The sequence below is a fragment of the Gossypium raimondii genome, chromosome 10 (assembly GCF_025698545.1).
Source record: "Gossypium raimondii isolate GPD5lz chromosome 10, ASM2569854v1, whole genome shotgun sequence".
NCBI classification, from domain to species: domain Eukaryota; kingdom Viridiplantae; phylum Streptophyta; class Magnoliopsida; order Malvales; family Malvaceae; genus Gossypium; species Gossypium raimondii.
The window spans coordinates 28325538-28344091 of record NC_068574.1 but is presented as its reverse complement, the minus strand read 5'-3'; the positions used below and the strand labels follow the sequence as shown (position 1 = coordinate 28344091).

The window sequence follows — 18554 nt, the reverse complement described above, 5'->3', positions numbered from 1 at the left end:
GTCTATCTCGCACAAAGCATAGGTACATCTTGGTTTAGGTTTTTTGCTATAAATATGTAACATCCCAAAACTCTTAATCTTTGATTCATTAAATTTCATCATAATTAAGTGTTTGTTTCCACAGTTAGTGCTTGGATGTGTGGGTGTTGGGGTTCAGTGTTCAAGTCTCCACTGGTGCATTTGGGGTGTTTTTTTTTTTCTTTTTTTTATTTTTTTTATTTCTCATGTCGTGGGAGGTGGGGGAATTCTACTTTGACTAGTAAGTAGGGGGTTTAAAATTGGTTATTTTTTTAATTTAAATTCATAGAAAATCTCCCATTATCCCTTGTTTTTCTATTTTCACATTTGTTAACTCTGTCTATCCAATTCTTTGTCTTTTCTTTTCTTTTTTCAATTTTGACCACTTCTTGATCCTTTGGCCAAGCCAATTTGTTATCCTTTTATTCTTTATTTTTCTTTCTTCTGTTGTTACACTCATGCGTCGTTTGTGGTATTGAGTAAGGTTTTAATTAATTTATTTCTTTTATTGGTTAAGCTTTGGGATTTTTCCTTCTCGTTTTGGGTTGTTGCGAAGAGATAAGTGAAATTAAATTTTATGGGTATTTTGTATAGGTAAATTTCGTGAGTTGGTGAGGGCTCCGACGAACTGAGGTTGTTTCACGCTGCTGTTCATTTGAAGGTGAGTGTGTGGTTGTTTGTGGGATCGTTCATTCAATTGTTGGGTTCGTTGTGTGGGATTTGTTATATCGATTGTTTGGATTAGTAAAATTTTCGACCGTTAATTCGTATTATTTTTCAATTTAGGTCTGGGGATATTCATTTTCTAGCGTGTGGCGGATCTTTGCTAAAGGTGTGTAACGAGAAACTCAAAAAACGGTGATCGGCGAAAGCAGAAATCTGATAGTCTGATAGTGTGAATCATGATGTAACGTCTAACATGTATAATCTCTTATGTACCAAGCATGTTCTGTTTCTGTTATACGAGTATGTAAGTTATGTATATCTGAAAATCTGTTATTCACTGTTTATGTCTGATTGTGGGGCGGGATATGTATTATGTGGAGGAAGTGTTATCTGTGAGGCGATATCTCGCCATTATACTGGTAGCATAGCTATGATTATTTTGAAAAGTGTCGTATGGACACTAAGCAGTTTTTAGGGCTGGGTAGGTGTTTTATACCCTACATGGTGTGTTGGGATGGTCGGAGCTGGTGTGTAGAGAATGGGGATAGGATTATATATATATATATATATCTGTTTCTATATTACTCTAATCTAATTCTGATTCTGTTATGAAATAAGTCAGTGTTTGAGATTTTGTTTCTATGAGTTGCACACTGAGTTATAAAAACTCATTCTCTGTTTGTCTAATAACTTTAGCTGACCCTCAGACTTAGGCGGGTCGATGCGACGGGGGCTCGATTGTGTCCACATTATCGTAAAACTATATTTACTTAAATTTCTATTTTGAGAGTTTTGTATAATTTGGACTCTCCAGACTTTTGGGGCTGCTTTTGATTTCAAATTTTTATTTTGGTTTTCTAGCATGACGATTGATAAAACAGTTTTATGAAAATGACTGTTTTTTCTGAAAATAATTGTGTTCAAGGAAACAAACCGATTTACCAAAATATAACGTTTTAAGAAACTCCACTGCAAAATATTCAATTTATTTAAAAGTCGTAAATGAACAATGATCTTAAATTAAATATGTACAACAACATGTTTTCCTAACAAATTAAGCTTACTAAATAACAATGGTTTAAAATTATTTAAAAAAGAAGGAAGTCGGGTTTATAACTTTTTCTTCGTAATACTTTTAGATTCGACCGTAATGGCTAGGACAGGTTTGAGGTGTTACATTTAGTGGTATGAAAGCCAGGTTACAAAACTTGGGGTGTGAAAATTTTGGGTTCAAAATTGTATTTGCAAAAACTATTTTTCCAAGTAAAGTTTATTTTTTATCTAAAAAGTGAGTATGTGGTATACTAAGTTTCCGACGCAGATCCTATAAGTACTTCTAACTTAGAAATACTTTATTTAGAAAACTCTGAAATACTTAAAACTGTACTGAGTTAGTTAGAGGCTAAAATTTCTAAAACTCCTTCTGATACTTATTTGAAGCATAAACATTTGCTAATAAACAATGAAACTAACACATAAAACTCTGTCATGTAAATAAATCTGTGATTACGATGAGTGCTCGTGGAACACATGGTCGTGGTATTCGTAGGCGCGGCGGGTGCCTTAGAGGAACTCTAGTTGAGTCATCCTTGATGGGCAGTATCCCTAATTTGGATACGAGCGAGACACTAACTACACCTACTGCTGAGACTGGGTCTCATAATCGCTCGGTTAGGGACGACGTATTGTCCCAAGCCATGCTGAGAGTGTTGGAGAGGGTTGTTGGGCCCATTCTGGTTTTGGGAGCCATGGGTCGGTAACTAAACAACTTCGATCTAATGGTGTTGAACTATTTAGGGGTGTCACTAGAGTCACCCCGACTGTGGCCAAATATTGGTTGGAAGTCACTGAGAGGATAATGAATGATATTAACTGCATCCCTAAATAGAAATTGAAGGGTGCAGTATCTCTGCTTCGCGATGAGGCATATCAGTGGCGGTTAACGATTGAGGAGGGTACTCAGCCAAATTGGATCAACTGGGAATATTTTAAGACCGCCTTCTAGAGGAAATATGTGGGGGCAAGTTATGCGGATGCTTCCAGACTCGAGTTCATGAACCTCGCTCAGGGGCATAGGACTGTGGCCGAGTATTAGGCCGAATTTTTGAGATTGAGTCATTACGCTCGTGGAATAGTGGCGATTGGGTATGAGAAATGTGTCCATTTTGAGGATTGTCTAAGGGATAATTTGAGAGTTCTGATAGCTTCGCAGAGGGAGCGAGGGTTTGTCATCTTGATGGACAATTCGAATATTACCAAAGAGGTTAAGCGGGTTGAGCGCCAGAATAAAGACCGTGAGAAAGATAAGAGTAAAAGGGATTCGAAGCCCTCTAGTTTTGTTCAGAGGCCTAAAAATCGGGCCAGATCTGATAGGCCTTCTAGCGTTAGAGTTCCAGTTGCTCCTACTGTGGCTCATCCATGTAATGATTATGGTAAATGCCATCCGGGTGAGTGTTGGAGAAGGTTGGAAGCGTGTCTGGGATGTGGGTCGTTGGAGCATCGTATTAGAGATTGCCCACATCATTCTGATCAAATGCAAGCTCTAGTTCTAGGGTTTATTCAGCCTCAACGGGCAATTTAGCAGCCGCCTAGGGGCCGTAGTCTGGCCAGAGGTGGGGGTAGAGGACAGAGAGCACCAGGCAAATGTGGTAATCAGATTGCGGTAAGGCCCTATGTTGGTTTATACTGCTAAATGTCGTGAGGAAAAAGACACCGCTGATGTGATTATCGGTACATTTTTTTATTTATAATGTCCCTTATTTTGCATTGATAGACATAGGGTAAACACATTCCTATGTAGCTAGTTCTGTATTTGTAAACTCGGGGGTTTTGACCTAAAGAACTTTTGGAGATATTACTGTACTTAGTCTGTTGATCAATCTATTTAGATTAATAAACTATATATGAATGTACCGTTGGAGATACAATGGGTTGTGTTTTTGGCTAATTTGATAGAGTTATCATTTAGAAAATTTGATCTGATTTTGGGGATGGACTGGCTCGTGGTGCATCGAGTCAGTTTAGATTGTGCTACTAAGAGGGTAGTTTTGATATCAAAGAATGAAGTGGAGGTGGTTATAATCAGCGAGCGTTGGGGTTACTTATCCAATGTGATCTCTACTCATGTGGCCGAAAAGGGTGTGAAGCATACTTGGCTTTTGTGAATGATTCGACTTCTATGGGTTCTTCTGTTAAGAACATCCAAACGGTTAAAGAATTTCTGGATGTTTTTCTTGAGGAGTTACCAGGTTTACCTTCGAGTCGAGAAGTTTTTACTGGGTACAGCTCTGGTGTCCATTGCTCCTTATCGTATGGCACCGAAGGAGCTTGTGGAGCTAAAGGCTTAACTTCAACAACTCCTTTATCATAGGTTCATCTTATGAATCAGGTTTTTTATCGTACTTGGATTAGTTCATCATGATTTTCATCGACGACATTCTGGTATACTCTAAGATCGAGGATGATAATGATGAGTATCTTAGATTAGTTCTTCAGATACTCCGAGAGAAATAACTTTATACTAAGTTAAGCAAATGCGAATTCTGGTTGATAGAGGTAAATTTTCTGGGTCATGTGGTTTTTGCTGAGGGGATCCAAGTTGATCCTAAGAAAATCGAGGCTGTGCTTGAGTGGAAACAGCCTAAAAATGTTTCTGAGATTCATAGTTTTCTTGGGCTAGTGGGTTATTATCGAAGGTTTGTCGAGGGGTTCTCATTAATTGCAGCTCCTCAAACTAAACTGTTGCGTAAGAATGCCCCATTTGTTTGGACTGATGAGCAGTAATCGAGATTTGAGAAGCTCAAATTTGTTTTGACTCATGCTTCTATTCCGATATAGCCTAAATCCGGTAAGGAGTTCGTGGTATACAGTAATGCATCTCATGTCAGTTTGGATTATGTTCTGATACAAGACGATAAGGTAGTGGCTTATGCTTCTTGACAGCTTAAGTCACATAAGGGCAACTATCCTACTCACGATCTTGAGTTAGCTGTTGTTGCCTTCACCTTAAAGCTTTGAAGGCACTATCTATATGGTGAGAGGTGTATTATCTACACCGATCACAAGAGCCTCAAGTATCTCCTTACCCAAAAAGACTTAAACCTTAGGCAGCATAGATGGATTGAACTGCTTAAGGATTAAGACTGCACAATTAAGAATCATCCCAGTAAGGCCAACGTGGTGGCTGATGCTCTTAGTCGTAGGGTAATGTCTGATTTGAGGGCGATGTTTGCTCACTTAAGTTTGTTTGATGATGGGAGTCTGCTAGCCGAGTTGCAAGTTAAGCCGACTTGGATTAATTATATTTGGGATAAACAGTTAGGGGATGATTCTCTAGTTCTGCGATTCCATCAGGTAGAGGATGGTAGTACGTCTGATTTTACGCTAAATAGTGATAGGGTTCTGTGTTTTCGAGGACGCGTTTGTGTATCGAATGACTCTAATTTGAGACAGTCTATTCTGAGGGAAGCGCATAGTAGCCCATATGCTATGCATCCCTGAGGAAATAAAATGTATCGGGATCTTCATAAACTGTACTAGTGGCCTGGTTTGAAACGAGAGGTGAAAGATTTTGTTTCTCGTTGTCTGATGTGCCAACAAGTTAAGGCTAAGCATCAACTGCCTTCGGGTTTGCTTCAACCCATTAAGATTCCCATTTAAAAATGAGAGCATGTGATTATTGACTTCGTTAGTGGGTTGCCTTTAACACCTACTAAAAAGGATTCTATATGGGTCATCGTGGATTGGTTAACCAAGTCTTCCCACTTCATTCCTGTTTGGACAGATTACTCCCTACAGAAATTGGTCAAGCTATATATTTCTAAAATCATGAGACTTCATGGAGTACCGATCTTATTTATTTCTGATAGAGATCATTACTTCACATCTCGATTTTGGAGGAAACTTTATGACACTTTGGGTTCGAGGTTGGACTTCAGTATTGCGTTCCATCTTTAGACAGATGGTCAATCTAACAGGGTGATTCAGATACCGGAGAATATACTTCGGAGTTGTGTGATTGATTTCTGAGGTAGTTGGAAGGATTCTCTACCTTTAACCGAGTTCGCCAACAATAACAGTTTCCAGTCTAGGATTCAAATGACACCTTACGAGGCTCTGTATGGTCGTAAGTGTTGTACTCCATTGTGTTGGACTGAGTTAGGTGAGCGACGGGTCTTGGGTCCTGAGTTGGTTTTTGAAACTAAAAACAAAGTTAGACTGATTCGGGATTATCTTAATGTGGGTTTTGATAGACAAAAGTCCTATGTAGATTTGAAAAAAAGGGACATTGAGTATTCCGTAGGTGATTTTGTGTTCCTTAAGGTATCTCCACGAAAAAGGTTCTACGATTTGGACGTAAAAGCAAGTTGAGCCCTAGGTTTATTGGGCCATATTAAATTCTGAAGCGTGTGGGACTGGTTGCTTATCAGTTGGAGCTACCTCCGAAGTTGAACTGTAACCAATATATGTTTCCCGTATCCACATTGAGGCGGTATCGGCTGGCCCATCTCATGTTGTTCATGTTGAGGAAATTAAGGTAAGACCAGATTTGACTTTTAAGAAGGAGCCAGTTCAGATTTTGGATCGAGATGTTAAGTTTTTAAGAAGGAAATCTATTCCATTAGTGAAGGTTCTGTGGCAGAATCATGGCACTGAGAAAGCCACGTGGGAAGTTGAGGACTCGATTCGTCAATAGTATCCACATCTGTTTGAATCAAGTAAATTTCAAGGTCAAAATTTCTTTTAAGGGGGAGGAGTTGTAACATCTCAAAACTCTTAATCTTTGATTCATTAAATCTTGTCATAATTAAATGCTTATTTCAACGGTTAGTGCTTGGATGGGTGGGTGTTAGGGTCCAGTGTTCGAATCCCCACTAGTGCATTTGAGGTGTTTTTTTTCCCTATTTTATTTTTTTATTTCTCATGTCGTGGGAGGTGGGGGAATTCTACTTTGATTGTAATTGAGGCATTTAAAATTGGTTATTTTTTTAAATTTAAATTCCTAGAAAATCTCTAATTATCCCTTGTTTTTCTATTTTCACGTTTGTTAACTCTGTGCATCCAATTCTTTGTTTTTTCTTTTCTTTTTTCAATTTTGACTACTCCTTGATCCTTTGGCCAAGCCGAATCTACTACCCTTTTATTCTTTATTTTTGTTTCTTCTACTGTTACACTATTGGGCTGTTCGTGGTATTGAGTAAGGTTTTAATTAATTTATTTCTTTTATTGGTTAAGCTTTGGGATTTTTCCTTCTCGTTTTGGGTTGTTGTGGAGAGATAAGTGAAATTAAATTTTATGGGTGTTTCGTATAGGTGAAGTTCGTGAGTTGGTGAGGGCTCCAACAAATGAGGTTGTTTCAAGCTGCTGTTCATTTGAAGGTGAGTGTGTTGTTGTTTTATGGGATTGTTCGTTCGATTGTTGGGTTCGTTGTGTGGGATTTGTTATATCAATTGTTTAGATTAGTAAAATTTTCGATTGTTAATTTGTATTATTCGTCAATTTAGGTATGGGAATATTAATTTTCTAGCATGCATCAAATTTTTGCTCAAGGTATGTAGTAAGGAACTCGAAAAACGGCGTTCGGTGAAAGCCAAAATTGGGGCCTATCAACGCTACATGGTCGTGTGCGACACATGGCCTAGGCCATTTTTAGGTTGTGCGGGCCACACGGGCGTGTGTGGGCCGTGTGCGAGGCCATGTAGGCCACACGGGAAAAACCATTTTGGACTGTGTGGACCCAAATTTCAAAAATTTTCCCTAGGGTCGTACACATCGTCCCGATCGACTGTAGGCATTTTGTGGAGTCGTTATGTGTTTAAATAAGCTATTATGCATGAAATCTGATAGTCTGATAGTGTGAATCATGACGTAAATAACGTCTAACATGTATAATCTGTTATGTACTAAGCATGTTATGTTTCTGTTATACGAGTATGTATGTTATGTATAGCCAGAAATCTGTTATTCACTATTTATGTCTGATTATAGGGCGGGATAAATATTATGCGGAGGAAGTGTTCTGTATGAGGCCATATTTCGCCATTATATTGGCAGCGTAGCTCGATTATTCTGAAAGGTGTCGTATGGACACTAAGCGGTGTGTAGGGCTGGGTGGGTGTTTGATACCCCACGTGGTGTGTTGGGATGGTCGGAGCTGATGTGTAGAGGATAGGGGTAGGATTATATATATATATATATATATGTTTTTATGACGCTCTGATCTGATTCTGATGCTATTATGAAATAAGTCTGTATCTGATCTACCATGTAACTGAATTTGAGATTCTGTTTCTGTGAGTTGCACACTGAGTTATAAAAACTCATTCTCTATTTGTCTGATAATTTCAAGTAACCCTCAGACTTAGGCGGGTCGGTGCGACGGGAGCTTGGTTGTGTCCACGTTACCGTAAAACTATATTTGCTTAAATTTGGCTTACTTAAATTTTTGTTTTGAGAGCTTTGTATAAATTGGACTCTCAAGACTTTTGGGACTGTTTTTGGTTTCGGATTTTTATTTTGGATTTTTTTAGCATGACGATTGATAAAATGGTTTTATGAAAACGATAGTTTTTCTTAAAATAGTTGTTTTCAAGGAAACAAACTGATTTACCAAAATATAACGTTTTAAGAAATTTTGCTTCAAAATATTCGATTTATTTGAAAGTCGTAAATGAACAACGATCTTTAATTAAATAAGTACAACAACACGCTTTCCTAACAAATCGGGCTTACAAAGTAACAACGGTTTACAATGATTTCAAAAAGAATGAAGTCGGATTTATAACTTTTTCTTCGTAACACTTTTGGATTTAGCTGTAATGCCTAGGCCGGGTTTGGGGTGTTACAAAATAACACAACATGCTCGATTTAAGAAAAAATTTTAAACTTCCGATGTAACCAAAATAATTGTTTTCTTAACTAGAATTTTCCAACAAAACTAAACCCATGGTCACTCTAATTTTTTTTTCTCAATTTAGTCACTCTAATTAAGATAATTTCTGAAATCAATCACTGTCGTTAAAAATTTTATTAATCCACTAATCGATTGCTGGCATAGCATATTAGCCCATTGAGTGATTGACACGTGAGATTTTTTTGAACTTTTGACAAAACTTAGGAACCTATTTATAATTAATCCAAATTTTTTTTCTCTCTTCTCTTTCTCATCACTTCCTTGCCTAAAAAAAATCTTGAAACAGGGTTTTAAATTTTATACTTCTACAAATAAAATAAACATTTCCTTTCTTGAAATGGCTTCTCAAATAGGGTGAGCAAAAAAATTGACCCGAATCGAGATATTTTAACGGTTTAGGAATGCAAGTTAAAAAATCGCAGTTACCCAAAATCAAACCGAATTTTATTTTTATTTACTATATAACTAATTTTAATTTTTTTGATATAAAAATAAATATTTTATATTTAAAATAGTGAAAATAATTTAAAAGTTCTTAAAATTTTATTATTTTCTTAGAAATATTTATGAAAAAGACCTTAAAATTTTGTCAAATAATATTTAAAAGCCATAAAAACAAAGCTCATTTTATCAAAATAATTTTAAAAATTGAAACAAAAATTAATATAGAAAACCAAAAATTGAACCGAGCCCGAATTATTAACAGTTTAAATAATTTTAAAACAAATTGTCACCTTATTCTCAATCATTCACCTTATGCTTCTCTTGGTCTCTCAAAAATGTAAATGTTCTACAAATAAAACAAAGTGACGAAAGACTCGTTTCGTACATGCAACTAAATGGAATTTATCAATTCTTTTTGTATTTGTTTGTTATAAATATAAATTAAAATTTGAGTATAATTTTTTTCTTCCGTTTATACGCATTTTATATTTCATATATTCCACATATATTATATGGTATATGGAGTTAAATATATTTTCATGTGATTCAAGAAATGAATAGAAATACAATTCCATCATTATTAGATCGATTCGTAGGATTCGATGAAGAATGAGAAAAGAATGGGATTTTTTTGAGAAATGAGAAATTTAAAATGCTCGGGGATGAAAATGGGAAAATGTCTACAATACCTGAATTGAATCAGATACAATTTGAAAGATTTTGTGGGTTCATGAATCGGGGCTTAACAGAAGAACTTTATAAATTTTCAAAAGTTAAAAATACAAAGTAAAAAATTAATTTTCAATTCTTTGTGAAAAAATATCAATTAATGGAACCGTTGATAAAAGAAAGGGATGTTGTATATGAATCACTCCTCGCCATGCAGTGGGTTCAGTGTGATAAATATAAATGTTGGCAAAACCAGTGCTCTCTTTAATGATAAAGAAAATAAGGAAAAAAAGTTTATTTCCTTTACCCAAAATGCTGCTTAAAAGAAAGTGAAAATGGAGAACATAATCCCCGGTTGATGAAGACTATTTTTGGTGCAAAAATCTGCCACCAACCATCCTTCGTGACCACTTAGAGCTTGTAGAACATTTATATTTTTGAGAGATGGAGAGAAACCTATGGTGAATGATTGAAAAGTGATTTCAAGAAAGGAAATGTTTCAATTATAACATTTAAAACCTTGTTTCAGAAATTTTCAGAGGAGGAAGTGATGAGAAAGAGAAGGGAGAAAAACATTTTGGACTAATTATAGAGAGATTTCTAAACTTTAGTTACGAGTCCAAAAAATATCACTTATCAATAATTTAATGAGCTAATATGTCACGTTTGCAATCTGTTAGTTGATTAACTAAATTTTAACGGCAATGACTAATTTGAACAATTATCTTAATTTGAGTGATTAAATTGAGAAAAAAATTAGAGTGACCAAAATAGGGCAAACCCTATTCCTATTTTAGAGTGACCATTGGTGTGATTTATCCAAAAAATTAATTATTTTTGTTCATATATTTAAAACTATATATTTTAAAACTAGAGCGGGCTCGGGCGAGCTAAGATCGAGCTTAATTCGGACTTGGGTTTTTTTTAACCTTAGATTTTTTCGAGTTTGAGCTTTCTCAAGCTCGGGTTTTCTCGAGCTAGGACCCCTTCGATCTCGAATTGAGCCAGGCGAGCTCTAACAGATTCAAATAATTTAGAATTTTATGAATTATAAATATTTTGATTTTGAATGAAATAATTCATTTTACTTTTATACGGTAAAAATACAATTCAAATTTAGCTTATAAAAACATAAATTATATATATAACAATGTTATTTTATATAAAATAGGTAAAGTACTTATTTTAGGAAAATTTATTATTTTATGATATTATATGAATTAACGAAAATATCTTTTATTGTTCATTATTATATTATATTGACAATTGAGTAAATTCTTTTCTTATTAAAATTATAAACCTAAATACTCATATTCTAAAATATTTATTCAAAACTCAAATATACTATACTAAGTTATAACCCAAATAATATACTCATTATTACCCAAACTCAAAATAAACTATTTATAACTCAAATCTCAAGTTCAAAATAAAAGGAAATTAAACTCAATACCCAAATACAATTTGTAAAAGTTAAAGTCTAATTCAAAATCTAATTTAAAAATAATATTTTATTAAAATATTTAATTTTTAATAATATTTTATGTATTATTAGTTATTATTATAAATATGTATTTTAATATACTAAATTGCACTTAATTATTAATGTTATATCTTTTATTATAATCTATAATATAATAATAGTTATTATTTTAATACTTATAAAATATATTACTTCATATATAATACTATATTAGGTACTATAATAGTAGAGTAATACATAATATATTAATTATTAACATATATTATTGTTTATTATCTTTGGATGAAATATGCTCTAAGTCTATACTTTTCCTACATTTAAAAGTTAGCCCTCCTATTATATTATATAATGTTATATAATATCATATAGTATATAATATATTAAATTTTATATGTATGCATCAATGATTAAACATTAGAATATCATGTAATATTATATCTTTTATTATAATCTATAATATATTAATAGTTATATATTAATTATTATATATTATTTATTATTATCTTGGTTGAAATATGTTCTAAGTCCCTTTACTTTTCATACATTTTAAACTTAGCCCTCCTACTCTATTGTATAATCCTATATCATATCATGTAGTATTTAATATATTAATAGTTTATATATGTGTCAATGATTAAACATTATACTATCATGTAATATTATATCTTTTATTATTATCTATAATATAATTATAGTTATATATTATAGTAGTACATTATTTATTAATTATTACTATATATTATTGTTTATTTTATGCGGATTGAAATATATTCTAAGTTCCTGTACTTTTTTATATTTGAAAGTTAGCTTTCTTATTGTATTATATAATGTTATATCATTTCATATATAAAATATTATATTAATAGTTTATATATATGAATTAGATATGTTCATGGGTCAGGTCGGGTCTAAGTATGATATTAACACACTTTATTTTTCCCCAAACCGAGTCTGACCCAAAATATGGGCCTAACATTTTACCTAAACCCGTCCATATTTGTAAATGGCTAACCTAAGCCCATTTTAAACCCACCTATATTATTTTTAAAACTTTTAAAAATTTTTATTTATTTTAATTTTAATTTTATTTTAATAATTAACAAATTTATAAAATTTTTATTTATTATAGTTTAATATATATAACATATCAAATTATATATGTATTAATCCACTATCATCGGGTAACCTTAACAATGGTAGAGAATATATATATAAAAGAAGTAATGATGACCCTGAAAGACATGGCATGAGAGATAACGGTCCAAAGGGAAGCAGAATTTATGCCTTTTTATTTAATTCTTCTACCGTTACGATATTTGAAACAAAAGAATAGAAGTATGCATTATGTGTTGTCAAAGGCCATGATTTATGCTACTCTCCACTTTGCGAAACTTCCCTTTTTCTTTTTTTTTTTGCTTATTCTTTGCCCCATTCTCTTCCTTCACCACTTCTCTTCTTTTCAGCTAGGTGGGACTACTTACAGCTTTCCCTTCATCTTTCCTTGTTGACTTCAAAACTCTTATTTTCCCATTATCTCTTCCAACGACTCATCATCATCAACTTAAGCTTCCATGGGTATGTCTTTGACTCTTCTTTCCTTTCCTTTTTTATCCCTTTTTATACTTATATTTTGTGCAACATATTATGTAGTTGAATGTTATTGAAGTCCAGGATTATGAGTTTTTCTTTTTTTTCTTTCCTAATTCTTGTTTATGCATACATGAGGCTCATGGATTGAGTTATTCTACAACTTTTTGCTACAACTTTTTGTTTTATTTTTCATATCAGTCATTTTTTACTTGTGTATGTAGGTTTTGTTTTGGCTGTTAATTACTGTTTACAGTTCTGTACTTGTATAATTGTTAGCATTCTTAGTAATTAAGAATACTGTTGTGGGATTCTAGTAATCTAGTTACCTGTCTAAACTGTGAAGTATAGGATTTATCAGTTATTAGGAAATTAATGGATTCCTTCAAAATTTTGACTTATTTGTGTGGCTCTGTACCTTGATTATCAACCTGATTCAGAATTCAATTGATATGCTGTAATGTGGATTTATGCTTGATTTTGTCAAGCTAATCTTTGAGGTGAATATTGATATGGCTAACAAGAGATAGATCCAGGATTAGGACATCGGTGGTTCAAGGTAAATTTACAACTTCTAAGGAGTTTTATGAAAAAGAAGAGCCTCCAGAATGGAAAGACTGTCCATTGATAGCCAACTCTATTAGCCAATTTCTTAGAGAAGGAATTTTGGAACCGAAAATGGATGTTGGTATCGAAATGGCTCAAAAGTGCAAATACATATAGGTTTGCTCTAGGATCAGCACCAGGGTCTTTCGCCAATAGTACTGCTGAGTGCTGATGTATACAACTAGGATCAGTCTCATGGTCTTTCACCAACAGGTTTGCTCTATATTTATGCAGTAATCATGTGTGTCTTGTATAGGGACTCATTACATGGTTTGGACCGGAGAATTCGTCATCATTATATGTACTTAGATATACTGTATGAAACACTTTCCGAGAAAATGTCAACATTGAGCATGCAATTGACATCTGATTTCCATATCTTATCTTAAGGCAAATGTCATCCTTGCCCGCCGCTGAAGTCCTTATCCAGCAGAATAGGAGGCATGCTATGCAATTACGGTTCATCAAACAAGTACAAGAAGTTGGATTCAAAGCTTGAAAGGAAGATGATTGAAATGAAGAGAAGTGCATCAGGACAATCTAATTTCAAATCAATTGACAGCATAATCTTGAGGTTCCCTCAGTTCAGGGAAGGATTGAGAAACCTCAGAGGCGTGTTCGAGCAGTATGGTGGGTTGCAACAAGTAGTTTAATCTTAAGCTCTCTATAAGATATTTTTATCTTCGAGTTTTACCACTAAATGGCTCTCTTTCTCTAGATGAAGACTCCAATGGAACTATTGATCGCGAGGAACTGAACAGATGCTTGGAGAAACTGCAACTTCACTTTACAAAAGAGGAGGTTGAGGATTTGTTTCATTCATGTGACATTGACGGGAGCGAAGGGATTCAATTTAACGAGTTTATTGTGCTGCTATGTCTCATCTATCTTCTAATGAAGCCTTCCTCCTCTCCTGATAATGTATCCAAAAATAACTTATTTTTGTTTCTTTCCCTATGTTTAAGATTTAAGAACATAGCATGTTGCAGACAGTATTAATCAGTGTTTTTACTCGTGAATTGAGAATGTTTCAGACATTGAAGATGCATTCCCTGCAACTTGAGGCCACTTTCGATACTATTGTCGAAGCATTCTTGTTTCTTGATAAGAATGGTGATGGAAAACTTAACAAGAAAGACATGGTGAAGGCACTAAATGAAGCTTCTCCATGGGAGCGCTCCCCTGCACGTGTCACTCGGACTAGATTCAGTATCTCAGCTTCAACTCAACTTTTAATTAATTTCTCAGAAATTTCTTTCATCAATGATATTAATCTTTCTTTTGGTAATTCCCCATGGAAAAATGCAGAAGAAATGGACTGGGATAAAAATGGAAAAGTCAGCTTCAGAGAGTTCCTCTTTGCTTTTATTAACTGGGTCGGAATTGAAAGTGATGAAGAACTACCTGATTCGGGGACCTAATGACACTCAGAAGGGCTACAGGATAAATCTGGATGAGGTCAGATTAAGATTTGTTCATATGCCTAAGACATCCCAAGTACTTACTTGAACTATTGTTGCTACATCATGTCATGTATATCTTTGCAGTTTTCTTTCAAATGATAAAAATTCGAGATGTCCTGTTAAAGCAATGAATTTATGTTGTAATTGGCATGAATGTGTTCATAGCAATTGATATAGCAAGAAACGCTTTGGTAGCCATGAATGGCTACCATCCAAGCTTCGCAAATTGTACTTGGAATCAATCAAATCTGGCTTAGATTATGAACATAGAAACTTCCTAACCACTGCTATACTATACACATACAACATTTCATCTCCTTGTTTAAGATAGATACATACAAAAGCACACGCACTACCTTTAACGGTACACATTAATCGAAACGAAAATTGTTGCGGAAAACGAATGCTAGAACTTGCCTCTCCTCCTGTATGAGTTTCAATGTAATCCCAGAGCATGGATTCTTCTAACAAGTGACAAAGAACAAGCATTTCTTTCTTTCCATTCTTCACTACCCTCCTTCCTCTGCCATTCTTCCATGAAGCTTTTATCATTCCCATCAAGTATGCTCACTATCTGCCTTATGGTAGGCCTTAATGTCGGGTCAGATCGTGTGCAAGCGATTCCCAGTTTTGTCAGTCTCAAAAATTCTTCAGTATTGTATTCCTCCTTCAACCTGATGTCAACCAGTTCCTCAAACGGCCTTTTCCGTGTCTCAAAGTTGTGTACTCGTTTCACCAATAATACCTCAGGCTGCCTAAAGTCAGCTGCCATATATCCACTGACCACCTCAAGCACCACCACTCCAAAGCTATAAACATCAGCCATTGCTGTTGCTTCTCCAGATTCTATATATTCAGGTGACATATAACCGAAAATTCCACGAACTGATTTGTTTTTGTTGGTAGCTGCGTGATGGCCGTGATCATTTCTTGTCAAGAACTCAGCCAGAGCAAAACTACTAAGCCGTGGATTCATGTCGGGATCAAGAATGATGGCTGAAGAGGTAATGTTCCTATGGATGACTTGTTCATCCCATTCCTCATGAAGATAAAGAATTGCAGAAGCAAGGGATTTGATAATGTTGTATCGATGTCGCCATTGCAAAATAGAGCTGCCAGTTATATTGTTATGGTGAAAAAGGAGGTGACTCAACAGTTGATTCGCCGAGTAATCATATACAACGAGCATCTCTCCTTGCTCGGTACACCATCCACGGAGTTGAACTAGATTACGATGGCGGAGCCTCGCTAAGTTTTGGAGTTCACTTGAAAACCTTGTTCGCAATGCAGGGCATTTGGTCATGCCAAGTCTCTTCACAAGAATGTGATGGCGGTTGTCAAGGAAACCTTGGTAGGCAGTTCCGAAGTCAAGCTCCGCCACCCTTCGTGATTCCGCGAAATTATCAGTGGCGACAATGAGCTCCTTGAAGGGTATTTCCCTCGGAGTATCGACCATAAAGAAGTTGGTTGGACGACGGCTGCTGCTGGTGGATAAATTGGAACCATTGACTCCAAATTCAGCAGTTTCATAAATAGTTTCTTCGGTGGCAGTCACATAATCGGATGAAGCAAATGAGACAGTAATGTTGACGCTGCTGGTAGTGGCAGTGGCGGTGGACAACCGACTACTGTCGGTGCTCTTGCTTCCACTAGTATTGGATGAGGATGAGAGTGAGATGTACAAAGGGTGGGACTCAAATGATGGCAAAGTCGGAAGCTTCCCGGAAATATTACCAGAAAGAACTTCAACAACCCATTTCATATTAGGCCTCAACAATGGATTATGGAGCGTGCAAAGGAGTCCTATATGAAGGAACCGCTCCATATCCGCAAGCTTGTAGGAGCCATCTATAAGTCGACTGTCCCCTGCTTGTAAAAGCTTATCTTCATCAGACAACCTTCGGATCCAATCAAGCAAAATGATTTGCTCGTCGGGAAACGTAAGATCAACAGCTCGCCTCCCCGAAACCACCTCTAAAACAACAACCCCAAAGCTGAAAACATCTGACTTTGTAGTCGCCACACTTCGTTTCTGGAAACTCTCCGGTGGTAGGTACCCAATTGTGCCACCGATCCTCGTCGTGTCAACTAAACGGAATTGGTGTCGTTTCGTCGCTGGTGTCCTGATTTGGTACTCCAGTTCATGTTCCAGCCACCGTGCCAGGCCGAAGTCACCGAGCCGGGCATTGTACTGGGAGTCGAGCATCACGTTGCTTGTTTTTACGTCGCGGTGTATGATTTGAGTCTCCAGTTGTTCATGGAGATAAAACAGTGCAGCCGCAAGACCTCGAACGATTTTCCTCCGGCGGTCCCAGTTTAAAGGAGGTGCCCCGGTATTTTCGGGCCTTCTAAAGAGTACTCTGTCGAGGCTTCGATTAGGCATGTAGTCATAGACGAGGAGCAACTGGTCTTCATGAACGCACCAGCCCCTCAACCGAACAAGATTTCTGTGGCGGAGATGAGCCACCGCCACCAGCTCAGCTGCAAAGGTCTTTTCAAACCTCTCCCCTTTCTCGGCCAAACATTTGACGGCCACCACAGTTCCGTCACTTGGTAAAACAGCTTTATACACTCTCCCGAAACCCCCACTTCCAAGAATTTCATCTTGACAGAATCCTTTAGAGCCTATGTAAAGCTCGGCGTAACTGAAAATCCTTGGATTGTCTCCACCAACTTTCTCCGACATCTGAACCCCTTCGAGGTCATGAAAAACGCTCGACTGCTGCCTTCTCGGGTTAGCACAATGAAGCAGGCATCTGGAGCCATAGAAGCGGCGGAGGGAATCCCCGATGAAACCAACAAAATGAGCCCCACAATCACGGTACGGGTGCTTCTTCCCCTCCTTTTTAACAGGTTTTTCCACTGGGGGGTAGTCCAAGGGAGCGATTTCATTAAAATCAGCAGGTAAAATGAAGCAAAGCCGGTTCACCTTCATGGTGGTGATGAAAGTAGATGAACATGAAGGAAATTTTAAACTTTGGGATACTTAATATATGAGTTGGGATTGTGAATGGGGTTTTCTTGTTAGTGCTTTTATTCAACGTTGGTAGGTTTGCATGGTTGAATTGTTTGCTATAAAACTTTCTAAAACCTGGAAGCTGCCGTCCCCTTTTGTGATGTAACCAAAAAAAGGAAGATTCTCATTTCTCCAAATCACCCTAATAAGAAGTATCACCCCTTTATTGTATTTTTCTTTTGCCTTCAAATTTAAGGTTTAGATTTTTGTAGTAATAATAAATGAGAAGAAAAATATAATTTGGTTTAAATAAATAAATAATAATTTTATTTAAGCATAATTAAATATAAATTTAGCTTAACGAGTAAAAATGCTCATTTTATTTAAACATTTTAAACTCAACAAAATCCTAAACCAACAAAAAAACTAATTATTATAGTTAATATGGGTTATATTTATAAAATAAATAAATTTATTTATAAATCATTCTATTTCACTTTAGCTAATCATATATCATACTAATCTATATTTTTCTTGTCATACTAGTCTATATGATCTGGAACAACAATCAAACGCATAAAATGCTTAGAAGAAGGTTTCACACAGGACCACCTTTGAAGCGCGTGGAAATGTCTTTGAAAACTTCTTGGTGGTTCATTTTGCTAAACCCCTTTAGATTATTGGGTCAAGGTTTTCTCTTTAAAAAACAATTCAACGATTGAAAAGGTGGACTCATACTTATTAATAAGT

At 35.6% G+C, this 18554-nt stretch overlaps 2 protein-coding genes and 1 long non-coding RNA gene across 4 annotated transcripts; 2 read left to right on the top strand and 1 right to left on the bottom strand.

Annotated features, from left to right (window-relative positions):
• The first annotated feature begins 245 nt into the window (after positions 1 to 245).
• LOC128033676 (uncharacterized) lies at positions 246 to 1222 on the top strand. Of its 2 annotated transcripts, none has more exons than XR_008189662.1 (3): positions 246 to 497; positions 613 to 679; positions 805 to 1222. It is a non-coding gene; the product is annotated as an uncharacterized LOC128033676 (long non-coding RNA). The 2 variants fall into 2 exon arrangements; XR_008189663.1 differs by having other exon boundaries at positions 246 to 502.
• An 11325-nt stretch (positions 1223 to 12547) lies between these two features.
• LOC105776880 (probable calcium-binding protein CML22) lies at positions 12548 to 15002 on the top strand. The gene is made up of 5 exons (XM_012599824.2): positions 12548 to 12767; positions 13776 to 14015; positions 14104 to 14306; positions 14420 to 14594; positions 14694 to 15002. The coding sequence occupies exons 1-5, from the start codon at positions 12764 to 12766 to the stop codon at positions 14804 to 14806; spliced, it is 735 nt and encodes a 244-aa protein (XP_012455278.1). The 5' UTR covers positions 12548 to 12763; the 3' UTR covers positions 14807 to 15002.
• A 78-nt stretch (positions 15003 to 15080) lies between these two features.
• Positions 15081 to 18015, bottom strand: LOC105776879 (receptor like protein kinase S.2). Its single transcript, XM_012599823.2, has one exon. It carries the CDS (start codon positions 17781 to 17783, stop codon positions 15285 to 15287), a length of 2499 nt encoding a protein of 832 aa, XP_012455277.2. The 5' UTR covers positions 17784 to 18015; the 3' UTR covers positions 15081 to 15284.
• Positions 18016 to 18554: the final 539 nt, after the last annotated feature.

What these genes read in the sequence shown, in the direction of transcription:
- LOC105776879 (XM_012599823.2), bottom strand. Translation starts at nt 17,783, where the DNA reads ATGAAGGTGAACCGGCTTTGCTTCATTTTACCTGCTGATTTTAATGAA.
- LOC105776880 (XM_012599824.2), top strand. An exon ending in AGGCGTGTTCGAGCAGTATG is followed by an intron (nt 14,016 to 14,103) that starts GTGGGTTGCAAC and finishes CTCTTTCTCTAG; the next exon opens with ATGAAGACTCCAATGGAACT. An exon ending in TGTCACTCGGACTAGATTCA is followed by an intron (nt 14,595 to 14,693) that starts GTATCTCAGCTT and finishes GGAAAAATGCAG; the next exon opens with AAGAAATGGACTGGGATAAA.